Genomic DNA, 12,889 nt, shown 5'->3' with positions numbered 1-12,889 from the left:
GCTCCGCGATCCCGTTCGACCGGTCAGTGATCACCAGGTCGCTCCGCGATCCCGTTCGACCGGTCAGTGATCACCAGGCCGCTCCGCGATCCCGTTCGACCGGTCAGTGATCACCAGGCCGCTCCGCGATCCCGTTCGACCGGTCAGTGATCACCAGGCCGCTCCGCGATCCCGTTCGACCGGTCAGTGATCACCAGGCCGCTCCGCGATCCCGTTCGACCGGTCAGTGATCACCAGGCCGCTCCGCGATCCCGTTCGACCGGTCAGTGATCACCAGGCCGCTCCGCGATCCCGTTCGACCGGTCAGTGATCACCAGGCCGCTCCGCGATCCCGTTCGACCGGTCAGTGATCACCAGGCCACTCCGCGATCCTGTTCGACCGGTCAGTGATCACCAGGCCACTCCGCGATCCCGTTCGACCGGTCAGTGATCACCAGGTCACTCCGGGATTCCAGTTGACTCTCCTTTGCTCAATCTGTGGGCAATAACAAGGGTCTGTGAACAGTCTGTGGCCAGCAACACACTGCTTATTCCAACACCATCCCCGCATTTAGTTCTCTGTTAATTTGCTTCATATGCATTTTGGCAGGAAGGCAATGAGGAGAGGCAATATAAACTAAATGTTACAATTTTAAAGGGGGTGCAGGAATAGAGAGACCTGGGGGTGTATGTGCACAAATCTTTGAAGGTGGCAGGACAAGTTGAGACGTCTGTTAAAAAAGCATATGGGATCCTGGGCTTTATTAATAGAGGCATAGAGTACAAAAGCAAGGAAGTTATGCTAAACCTCTATAAATCACCAGTTAGGCCTCAGCCGGAGTATTGTGTTCAATTCTGGGCACCACACTTTAGGAAGGATGTCCAGGCCTTAGAGAGGGTGCAGAGGAGATTTACTAGAACGGTCCCAGGGATGAGGGACTTCAGTTATGTGGAGAGACTGGAGAAGCTGGGATTGTTCTCCTTAGAACAGAGAAGGTTAAGGGGAGATTTGATCGAGGTGTTCAAAATCATGAACGGGTTTGACAGAATAAATAAGGAGAAACTCATTCCAGAGGCAGGAGGTTTGGTAATCAGGACACAGATTTAAGGTAATTGGCAAAAGAACCAGCGGTGACATGAGGAGAAATGTTTTTACGCAGCGAGTTGTGATGATCTGGAATGCGCTGCCTGAAAGGGCGGTGGAGGCAGATTCAAAAGGGGATTGGACAAATACTGGAAGGGAAAAAAATTGCAGGGCTCTGGGGAAAGAGCAGGGGGAGTGGGACTAATTGGATAGCTCTTTCACAGAGCCGACACAGGCCCAATGGGCCGAATGGCCTCCTGTGCTGTCAGATTCTATGATTTAAGGAATAATTTTTAAGTGAACCACTTGCCTGTCATTTCCTGATTTCTACTACTGATTAAAGTACATTTTCTGCTTTATCCAAATTGAAGAATTAAACGTTAGTAAAATGCACAATCAGGGCCGGTTATCTGTGAGCTCAAATCTGATTCCACATCTGAAAGGACGGATCTCAATCAGAACAGTTAAAATCAGGCATATCGAAACGGAGCAAGAAACACCTCTTTAAAACCAAGTGTTGTGTTTTTGTTTCAGATACAGCCAGGCAGATGCGCTGAAGTACGTAGGAATTGAACGCAAGATGGAAATGCTGTGATCCCACCAATACTTTCATGTCAAATTCACGTTTCGTTGTGAGGTAGACCTGTACGCATTGACTGAGTCCAGGAGTAGCCTGCGCCCAGTCCAGGAGTAGCCTGCGCCCAGTCCATCAACACATTTCCTGAGTGAGTGGCGTTCTCATTTCGAACTCCTGCGTTGCATCTGAGCCCAGAGAACGAATGTTACACATTGCAGAGTCCCAGTCTGCGATCAACACTTGGACCTGCCTTTGCTGCAACTCCTCTGCTCTCAGCTCCACCCCACCCTGGGCTGTGGGAAACCCCCCTCTCCCCTGAGTTCCAGCTGGTCAGGAGCTGGAGGTTTAACCATGACTGTGCGATGTGGATCTGAGTGGATTAACCGTGTGCCCACGAGCCGACGCAGTAACTGCAGGTCAGGATTGAGTGAGACTTTCTTCATCGGGTCCAGTCCATGGTCACTGAGCAGCAGAACTAACCTCTGACAACTTTTACTCAAGACGCATTTGAAAGGATTTCTGTTTGGATAATGTCTGGCTGATTCCAGAAATTAGTTTGAACTCCTGCCTGAACAGTGAGCCGGCTGATTCAGCCCAGGTCCGTGGACTTTGTTAAACGGTTCCACAGCCAGAAACCGACAACTGTTTGAGTGCTGAGAGAGGGAGAGGTTTAATCAGCGTTAGGGGAGGTCATTCTGACTTGATGCTGCAGACAGGAACCTGGATTACCAGACGCCACGTCAGAATTCAGTTTCCTGCTGCTCGTGATTTACACACCTGTATATGGTCATTCGATCCATGATTTACACACCCGTATGTGGTCATGCTGTCTGTGATTTACACGCTCGTATGTGGTCACGCTGTCTGTGATTTACACGCCCGTACGTGGTCCCGCTGTCTGTGATTTACACGCTCGTATGTGGTCACGCTGTCCGTGATTTACACGCCCGTACGTGGTCCCGCTGTCTGTGATTTACACGCTCGTATGTGGTCACGCTGTCCGTGATTTACACGCCCGTACGTGGTCCTGCTGTCTGTGATTTACACGCTCGTATGTGGTCACGCTGTCCGTGATTTACACGCCCGTATGTGGTCACGCAGTTTGTAATTTACATGTCTATATGTGGTCACACTGTTTGTAATTTACACACCCGTACATGGTCCCGCTGTCTGTGATTTACACGCTCGTATGTGGTCACGCTGTCCGTGATTTACACGCCCGTATGTGGTCACGCTGTTTGTGCTTTACACGCTCGTATGTGGTCACGCAGTCTGTGCTTTACACGCTCGTATGTGGTCACGCTGTTTGTAATTTACACGCCCGTATATGGTCACGCGGTCTGTGCTTTACACGCTCGTATGTGGTCACGCTGTTTGTAATTTACACGCCCGTATGTGGTCACGCAGTCTGTGATTTACATGCTTGTTATGTGGTTATGCAGCCCATGATTTACACGCCTGTATGTGGGCCCGCTGCCTATGATTTACACACCAGTATGTGGTCACGCTGTCTGTGATTTACACACCCATATGAGGCCCGTGTCAGGGACTCGTTCACCCACTGCACCAAGTGAGACTGTCAGCCCAGGTTTGATCGATTTGGTGCCATGACTCAGCCTGTTTGACGCAGCGATTTCTTGTGTGGTGATGGTTTCCACTGAGATGAGACATTTGGTAAATTTCAGTGCCCTAAATGTGCAGAGTTTCAGATTCCGTGCAGTGTGCGAGAGCTTGGAGCATAAACCAGCCGTTCCCTAAAATCCATTTGAAATAAAAATGATAAATGAATTCTCCTGTCTGTGTTTCTTGCACAGAGAACCATTTGCAATAGGTCATCTGCACTCAAAGTCATTCTGTCATTTGTCAGTGAAGGTGATAGTAAATTATTGTGAGGAAGATATTGACACAAGTTGCAGGTCATTTTGCGATGAATGTGTCCATCAGTCACAGACTGAAACCAGTTCCTTCCCCACCTGAGAACCAGCACTGGTGGAAAAGATTGAAAATTCACCAGTACAATCCTTTCCATTCTGGATTTTTCATTAAATCCCTAAATTTGGAAAAAAAGACCTTCATCACGTCCACTCGAGATGGCAGATGAGACCTCAGTTTAATGTCTCTTCCGAAAGATGGCACCTCCGACAGCACAGCGCTCCCTCCATAATTAAATTAAAAATCTGGAATTAAAATACTAGTATCAGTAATGATGGCCATGAAACTACCGGATTGTCGTAAAAACCCATCTGGTTCACTAATGTCCTTTAGGGAAGGAAACCTGCCGTCCTTACCCGGTCTGGCCTATATGTGACTCCAGACCCACAGCAATGTGGTTGATTCATAATTGCCCTCTGAAATGGCCTAGCAAGACACTCAGTTGTAAAATCTCGCTAAAAAAAGTCATAATAAGAATAAAACTGGACGGACCACCCGGCATCGGACCACCAGGCACCGGACACGACAAAGGCAAACCGAGCCCAGTCGACCCTGCAAAGTCCTCCTCACTAACATCTGGGGACTTGTGCAAAAATTGGGAGAGCTGTCCCACAGACTAGTCAAGCAACAGCCTGACATAGCCATACTCACAGAATCATATCTTTCAGCCAACGTCCCAGACTCTTCCATCACCATCCCTGGGTATGTCCTGTCCCACTGGCAGGACAGACCCACCAGAGGTGGCGGTACAGTGATATACAGTCAGGAGGGAGTGGCCCTGGGAGTCCTCAACATTGACTCCGGACCCCATGAAATCTCATGGCATCAGGTCAAACATGGGCAAGGAAACCTCCTGCTGATTACCACCTACCGCCCTCCCTCAGCTGATGAATCAGTCCTCCTCCATGTTGAACACCACTTGGAGGAAGCACTGAGGGTAGCAAGGGCACAGAATGTACTCTGGTTGGGGGACTTCAATGTCCATCACCAAGAGTGGCTCGGTAGCAACACTACCGACCGAGCTGGTCGAGTCCTGAAGGACATAGCTGCCAGACTGGCCCTGCGGCAGGTGGTGAGCGAACCAACACGAGGGAAAAACTTACTTGACCTCGTCCTCACCATTCTACCTGTCGCAAATGCATCTGTCCATGACAGTATTGGTAGGAGTGACCACCGCACAGTCCTCGTGGAGACGAAGTCCCGTCTTCGCACTGAGGACACCATCCAACGTGTTGTGTGGCACTACCACCGTGCTAAATGGGATAGATTCAGAACAGATCTAGCAGCTCAAAACTGGGCATCCATGAGGCGCTGTGGGCCATCAGCAGCAGCAGAATTGTATTCGAGCACAATCTGTAACCTCATGGCCTGGCATATTCCTCACTCTACCATTACCAACAAGCCCGGGGATCATCCCTGGTTCAATGAGGAGTGTAGAAGAGCATGCCAGGAGCACCATCAGGCATACCTCAAAATGAAGTGCCAACCTGGTGAAGCTACAACTCAGGACTACATGCATGCTAAACAGCGGAAGCAACATGCTATAGACAGAGCTAAGCGATTCCACAACCAACGGATCAGATCAAAGCTCTGCAGTCCTGCCACATCCAGTCCTGAATGGTGGTGGACAATTAAACAACTAACGGGAGGAGGAGGCTCTGTAAACATCCCCATCCTCAATGATGGCGGAGTCCAGCACGTGAGTGCAAAAGACAAAGCTGAAGCATTTGAAACCATCTTCAGCCAGAAGTGCCGATTGGATGATCCATCTCGGCCTACTGCCGATATCCCCACCATCACAGAAGCCAGTCTTCAGCCAATTCGATTCACTCCACGTGATATCAAGAAACAGCTGAGTGCACTGGATACAGCAAAGGCTATGGGCCCCGACAACATCCCGGCTGTAGTGTTGAAGACTTGTGCTCCAGAACTAGCCACGCCTCTAGCCAAACTGTTCCAGTACAGCTACAACACTGGCATCTACCCGACAATGTGAAAAATTGCCCAGGCATATCCTGTCCACAAAAAGCAGGACAAATCCAATCCGGCCAATTACTGCCCCATCAGTCTACTCTCAATCAGCAAAGTGATGGAAGGTGTCGTCGACCATGCTGCAGACTGCTTCATTATCTGAGGGGTTGCGAATGGAACTGAACACTGTGCAATCGTCAGCGAACATCCCCATTTCTGACCTTATGATGGAGGGAAGGGTCATTGATGAAGCAGCTGAAGATGGTTGGGCCTAGGACACTGCCCTGAGGAATTCCTGCAGCAATGTCCTGGGGCTGAGATGATTTGTGCGAGGTATGACTCCAGCCACTGGAGAGTTTTCCCCCTGATTCCCATTGACTTCAATTTTACGAGGGCTCCTTGGTGCCACACTCGGTCAAATGCTGCCTTGATGTCAAGGGCAGTCACTCTCACCTCACCTCTGGAATTTAGCTCTTTTGTCCATGTTTGGACCAAGGCTGAAATGAGGTCTGGAGCTGAGTGGTCCTGGTGGAACCCAAACTGAACATCGGTGAGCAGGTTAATGGTGAGTAAGTGACGCTTGATAGCACTGTCGACGACACCTTCCATCACTTTGCTGATGATTGAGAGTAGACTGATGGGGCGGTAATTGGCTGGATTGGATTTGTCCTGCTTTTTGTGGACAGGACATACCTGGGCAATTTTCCACATTGTCGGTTAGATGCCACTGTTGTAGCTGTACTGGAACAGTTTGGCTAGAGGAGGGCTAGTTCTGGAGCACAAGTCTTCAGCACTACAGCCGGAATGTTGTCGGGGCCCATAGCCTTTGCTGTATCCAGTGCACTCAGCCGTTTCTTGATATCACGTGGAGTGAATCGAATTGGCTGAAGACTGGCTCCTGTGATGGTGGGGATATCGGGAGGAGGCCGAGATGGATCATCCACTCGGCACTTCTGGCTGGAGATGGTTGCAAACGCTTCAGACTTGTCTTTTGCACTCACGTGCTGGACTCCGCCATCATTGAGGATGGGGATGTTTGCAGAGCCTCCTCCTCCCGTTAGTTGTTTAATTGTCCACCACCATTCACGACTGGTTGTGACAGGACTGCAGAGCTTTGATTTGATCCGTTGGTTGTAGATTCGCTTAGCTCTGTCTATAGCATGTTGCTTCCGCTGTTTAGCATGCATGTAGTCCTGAGTTGTAGCTTCACCAGGTTGGCACCTCATTTTTAGTTACGCCTGGTGGTGCTCCTGGCATGCTCTTCTGCACTCCTCATTGAACCAGGGTTGATCCCCTGGCTTGTTGGTAATGGTAGAGTGAGGAATATGCCGGGCCATGAGGTTACAGATTGTGCTCGAATACAATTCTGTTGCTGCTGATGGCCCACAGCGCCTCATGGATCCCCAGTTTTGAGCTGCTGGATCTGTTCTGAATCTATCCCGTTTAGCACGGTGATAGTGCCACACAACACGTTGGATGGTGTCCTCAGTGCGAAGACGGGACTTCGTCTCCACGAGGACTGTGCGGTGGTCACTCCTGCCAATACTGTCATGAACAGATGCATTTGCGACAGGTAGATTGGTGAGGACGAGGTCAAGTAAGTTTTTCCTTCGTGTTGGTTCGCTCACCACCTGTTGCAGGCCCAGTCTGGCAGCTATGTCCTTCAGGACTCGGCCAGCTCGGTCAGTAATGGTGCTACAGAGCCACTCTTGGTGATGAACATTGAAGTCCCCCACCCTGAGTACATTTTGTGCCCTTGCTACCCTCCGTGCTTCCTCCAAGTGGTGTTCAACATGGAGGAGGACTGATTCAACAGCTGAGGGAGGACGGTAGGTGGTAATCAGCAGGAGGTTTCCTTGCCTATGTTTGACCTGATGCCATGAGATTTCATGGGGTCCAGAGTCAATGTTGAGGACTCCCAGGGCCACTCCCTCCTGACTGTATATCACTGTACCGCCACCTCTGGTGGGTCTGTCCTGCCGGTGGGACAGGACATACCCAGGAATGGTGATGGAAGAGTCTGGGACGTTGGCTGAAAGATATGATTCTGTGAGTATGGCTATGTCAGGCTGTTGCTTGACTAGTCTGTGGGACAGCTCTCCCAATTTTTGCACAAGTCTCCAGATGTTAGTGAGGAGGACTTTGCAGGGTCGACTGGGCTTGGTGTTTTGCCGTTGTCGTGTCCGGTGCCTGGTTGTCCGATGCCGGGTGGTCCGTCCAGTTTGATTCTTATTGTGATTTTTTTAGCGAGATTTTACAACTGAGTGGCTTGCTCGGTCATTTCAGAGGGCAATTAAGAATCAACCACATTGCTGTGGGTCTGGAGTCACATATAGGCCAGACCGGGTAAGGACGGCAGGTTTCCTTCCCTAAAGGACATTAGTGAACTAGATGGGTTTTTATGACAATCCAGTAGTTTCATGGCCACCATTACTGATACTAGTATTTTAATTCCAGATGTGTGTGTGTGGGGCGGGGGTTTTTGGGGGTGGGGAGTGTGTGTGGGGGTGGAGGAGTGCGCATGTGGGGGGGAGTGTGTGGGGGTACGTTTGTGTGGGGTGGGAATGGTTGGTATGGGGGGTTTGTGTGTGTGCGGGGAGCGTGTGTGGGGGTTTGTGTGGGAGGGTGTGGGAGTGTGGGTGGGAGGGTGGGGGGTTTGTGGGTGGGTTTGTGTGTGGGAGGGTGGGGGGATTGTGTGTGGGTTTGTGTGTGGGAGGGTGGGGGGATTGTGTGTGGGTTTGTGTGTGGGAGGGTGGGGGGTTTGTGTGTGGGTTTGTGGGTGGGAGGGGGGGGGGTTTGTGTGTGGGAGGGTGGGGGATTTGTGTGTGGGTTTGTGGGTGGGAGGGTGGGGGGTTTGTGGGTGGGAGGGTGGGGGGTTTGTGTGTGGGTTTGTGTGTGGGAGGGTGGGGGGTTTGTGGGTGGGAGGGTGGGGGGTTTGTGTGTGGGGGTTTGTGGGAGGAGTGTCCATTGTGGATTCTGCAATTCAGGCCTCTTAAAAAAAGGCAAACGACCAAACTATTAATGTAATGAATTTAATAAATAAATAAATACACAAAGAACAGAAACATGAATAAAACTAAACATCAATTGGAAACAGGATGAGGGGCAGAGAGAGAGAGACCTTTCCCTGAGCAGCTTGTGAATTCGATCCTCTTATTGGACGCAATCTGCGTTGTCTGTCAGAACCCCCTTTAATTTTATGAAGTTGAGGAAGGGGCTCGTGATCTTTGGGGATAATTCCACCAATCAGTGGATGCTGTCAGGAAAGGAAGCGGAGGTAAAAATCAAAATTCCCCAGAATCCTTTCTCAAGTTCGAAAGGGGGTGAGTGAATTCTTGAAATAAAACTTCCACCTTTAGATTTATAAATCCTGTCTGTAACACTGAATCTAACCTGGACCCAACAAACACACCCCTCACTCAAGACACCCCAAATCTGCACTAGACTGGCTCACCCCTCGCCCAGACAACCCAAACCGAGTCTACACTGTCTCACCCCTCGCTCAGACACCCCAAATCTACTCTAGACTGGCTCCCCCCTCGCTCAGAGACAGCAGTCATAGTTGTAACTGCACCTCCCAGGCCCTGATCCCAGTGCCACCTGGCAGTCTCCTTGCATAGAAATACTAATTCTAGTTTTGACTCGTGCACACTTTGCTTGAAGACCTTAATATCCTGCTATCGCCAGGCTCAGAGATCCTGAATCTTGTCTTAATTGACACATGCGCTCCTCTTAGTAAGTAGTTGTTCCCAGTTTCACCTTGTGATGATGTGGAGATGCCAGTGATGGACTGGGGTGGACAAATGTAAGGAGTCTTACAACACCAGGTTATAATCCAACAATTTTATTTGAAATCACAAGCTTTCGGAGCTTTCCTCCTTCGTCAGGTGAGTGAGGGGTTCCATAAAAGCACAGCAAATATAGTCAGAGGGCAATGCCTGGTGATTACAGATAATCTTTCCAACTGCCCGTTATCACACCTCGGCAGAGAGATAATCACAGCAATCAAAGGAGTGGATGGTGTTCAGACAGGGAAACATTACATCCCAGAATACTGAATACACAAGCGGTCAGATCACAAAGACAGAGAGAGAGAGAGAGAGACCCGAAAGGCTGAGAGAGAATGACCAGTTGTATTAAAAATAGATAACTTTTTTTCGCTGGTGGGGTAACGTGTAGCGTGACATGAACCCAAGATCCAGGTTGAGGCCGTCCTCATGGGTGCGGAACTTGGCTATCAAATTCTGCTCGACGATTTTGCGTTGTCGTGTGTCTCGAAGGCCGCCTTGGAGAACGCTTACCCGAAGATCGGTGACTGAATGTCCTTGACTGCTGAAGTGTTCCCCGACTGGGAGGGAACCCTCCTGTCTGGCGATTGTTGCGCGGTGTCCGTTCATCCGTTGTCGCAGTGTCTGCATGGTCTCACCAATGTACCATGCTCCGGAGCATCCTTTCCTGCAACGTATGAGGTAGACAACGTTGGCCGAGTCACAGGAGTATGAACCATGTACCTGGTGGGTGGTGTCCTCTCGTGTGATGGTGGTATCTGTGTCGATGATCTGGCATGTCCACGACACCACACAACCCTGCCACGGCAACCTCTGCAAGACATGCCAGATCATCGACACGGATACCACCATCACACGAGAGGACACCACCCACCAGGTACATGGTTCATACTCCTGTGACTCGGCCAACGTTGTCCACCTCATACGTTGCAGGAAAGGATGCTCCGGAGCATGGTACATCGGCGAGACCATGCAGACACTGCGACAACGGATGAACGGACACCGCGCAACAATCGCCAGACAGGAGGGTTCCCTCCCAGTCGGGGAACACTTCAGCAGTCAGGGACATTCAGTCACCGATCTTCGGGTAAGCGTTCTCCAAGGCGGCCTTCGAGACACACGACAACGCAAAATCGTCGAGCAGAATTTGATAGCCAAGTTCCGCACCCATGAGGACGGCCTCAACCTGGATCTTGGGTTCATGTCACGCTACATGTAACCCCACCAGCGAAAAAAAGTTATCTATTTTTAGTACAACTGGTCATTCTCTCTCAGCCTTTCGGGTCTCTCTCTCTCTCTCTGTCTTTGTGATCTGACCGCTTGTGTATTCAGTATTCTGGGATGTAATGTTTCCCTGTCTGAACACCATTCACTCCTTTGATTGCTGTGATTATCTCTCTGCCGAGGTGTGATAACGGGCAGTTGGAAAGATTATCTGTAATCACCAGGCATTGCCCTCTGACTATATATGCGGTGCCTTTATGGAACCCTTCACTCACCTGACGAAGGAGCAAAGCTCCGAAAGCTTGTGATTTCAAATAAAGCTGTTGGACTATAACCTGGTGCTATACGACTCCTCACCTTGTGATAACAGAGGTGCAGCATGCTAGCTGACAATAGGACAGATGTCCATGGTGAGATCCAGCACTGGACCTTCTGTCCCTGTGGCTCATCAGTACTGTGGACCTGGGGGATGGGGGCAGCGCTGGGCCGAGAGAGAAATGTTTGTATCTGATCCCATCAAGGCAGTAACCTCCTTAGTTGCACTCGATGGTATTGTAGGAAGCTCCCAGCCTGAGCCAGCGGGACCTATCCCACCAGCTCGTTGATTTTCCTTCATTCCCACGTTACATTTTTACTCTCAGGATGTTACAGCTTTTTATAAAATATTACAATAAAAATGTTATACAATGTTTATTTAGACTTGTCAACAGAAACAGTAAAAAGTAAAAATTATTGAAAGTGATTGTTTAAGTCAAAGTGAGGTGTATATTGCAGTTGAGAGTGCAGGTAGTGCACATGCACTAGGATAGTGCGCATGCACTAGGATAGTGTGCAGTAAAGCAGTGCATTGATTATAGTTTGGAACAAGTGTCCCAGTTCCATCCCCTCTGGAACTAGCAGCAGCAATTCATATATAGATACTGTTTCTACTTGTTATTAGCCTTAATTAGTAGCGTTAGATTACCATGGAACCTTTCAAAAAAGTTCCGATTGGAAAGATTCCCTCAGGTGCAGACACGCACACGCACACACATGTAATTAAAACCTATGATTTGGTTTCGTAAATTCTTTTTGCCCATTTTTCCACAATAAACCGTGTTCACAAATAAGGAATGTTTGATCAGCTAGAGACAGGGAAGCTCAGACTGGATATTTAATGTGATGCTGCACCTTGGTTGTTTTTTTTCTTATTACTGTCCCTTTATTGAAGAAACACAAACTCAGCTCCAACTATTCACTTTTAGTCTCTTCCAGGATCTGTGGAAGGTTTTTGTCTTTCTTCAGTGAGGTGGGTTTGGCACTGTTCGAGGACTCCATGGGTTTGGCCTCATTAGTGTGATAGCTTCCCTTGTGACGGTAATAGTACAAGAAAAGTAGTACCAATAGGGCCAGGATTGTAAAAAGGATGAATGCCACAATCACTAGAACAGAACAGGACAGAGTTAGTGCAAAATTAAAATATGAAATTGCATCTCATCACAGTGTCACCCCCGGTGTCACCCCCCGGTTTCACCCCCGGTGTCACCCCCCGGTGTCACCCCCCGGTTTCACCCCCCGGTGTCACCCCCCGGTTTCACCCCCGGTGTCACCCCCCGGTGTCACCCCCCGGTGTCACCCCCCGGTGTCACCCCCCGGTTTCACCCCCGGTGTCACCCCCCGGTGTCACCCCCCGGTTTCACCCCCCGGTGTCACCCCTCCGTTTCACCCCCAGGTGTCACCCCTCCGTTTCACCCCCAGTGTCACCCCTCCGTTTCACCCCCAGTGTCACCCCTCCGTGTCACCCCCAGTGTCACCCCTCCGTGTCACCCCCAGTGTCACCCCCAGTGTCACCCCTCCGTTTCACCCCTCCGTTTCACCCCTCCGTTTCACCCCCAGTGTCACCCCTCCGTGTCACCCCCAGTGTCACCCCCAGTATCACCCCTCCGTTTCACCCCCAGTGTCACCCCTCCGTGTCACCCCTCCGTTTCACCCCCAGTGTCACCCCTCCGTTTCACCCCCAGTGTCACCCCTCCGTTTCACCCCCAGTGTCACCCCTCCGTTTCACCCCCAGTGTCACCCCCCCCGTGTCACCCCCAGTGTCACCCCCAGTGTCACCCCCAGTGTCACCCCCAGTGTCACCCCTCCGTTTCACCCCCAGGTGTCACCCCTCCGTTTCACCCCCAGTGTCACCCCTCCGTTTCACCCCCAGTGTCACCCCTCCGTTTCACCCCCAGTGTCACCCCCCCCGTGTCACCCCCAGTGTCACCCCTCCGTGTCACCCCCAGTGTCACCCCCAGTGTCACCCCTCCGTTTCACACCCAGTGTCACCCCTCCGTTTCACCCCCAGTGTCACCC

General features: G+C 50.5%; 2 protein-coding genes across 5 annotated transcripts in view; one reads left to right on the top strand and one right to left on the bottom strand.

Moving 5' to 3' along the window:
* The window catches only part of LOC137300209 (histone-lysine N-methyltransferase EZH2-like), a 42,480-nt gene extending 39,052 nt beyond the window's left edge, over positions 1 to 3,428 (top strand). For all 4 annotated transcript variants that reach the window (XM_067969302.1, XM_067969303.1, XM_067969304.1 and 1 more), the window contains one exon: positions 1,598 to 3,428. In XM_067969302.1, the coding sequence (XP_067825403.1) occupies positions 1,598 to 1,658 (61 nt within the window). In that variant the 3' untranslated portion in view covers positions 1,659 to 3,428. The remainder of the gene's footprint in view (positions 1 to 1,597) is intronic.
* Positions 3,429 to 10,879: 7,451 nt separating this feature from the next.
* Positions 10,880 to 12,889, bottom strand: part of cntnap1 (contactin associated protein 1) — a 96,427-nt gene continuing 94,417 nt past the window's right edge. The window contains exon 24 of the mRNA XM_067969300.1: positions 10,880 to 11,976. Within this exon, the coding sequence (XP_067825401.1) occupies positions 11,786 to 11,976 (191 nt within the window). The 3' untranslated portion in view covers positions 10,880 to 11,785. The remainder of the gene's footprint in view (positions 11,977 to 12,889) is intronic.

The sequence above is a fragment of the Heptranchias perlo genome, chromosome 30 (assembly GCF_035084215.1).
Source record: "Heptranchias perlo isolate sHepPer1 chromosome 30, sHepPer1.hap1, whole genome shotgun sequence".
Lineage (NCBI taxonomy): Eukaryota > Metazoa > Chordata > Chondrichthyes > Hexanchiformes > Hexanchidae > Heptranchias > Heptranchias perlo.
Note: the sequence above shows the minus strand (reverse complement) of the source record. Positions and strands in the feature narration are given on the sequence as shown.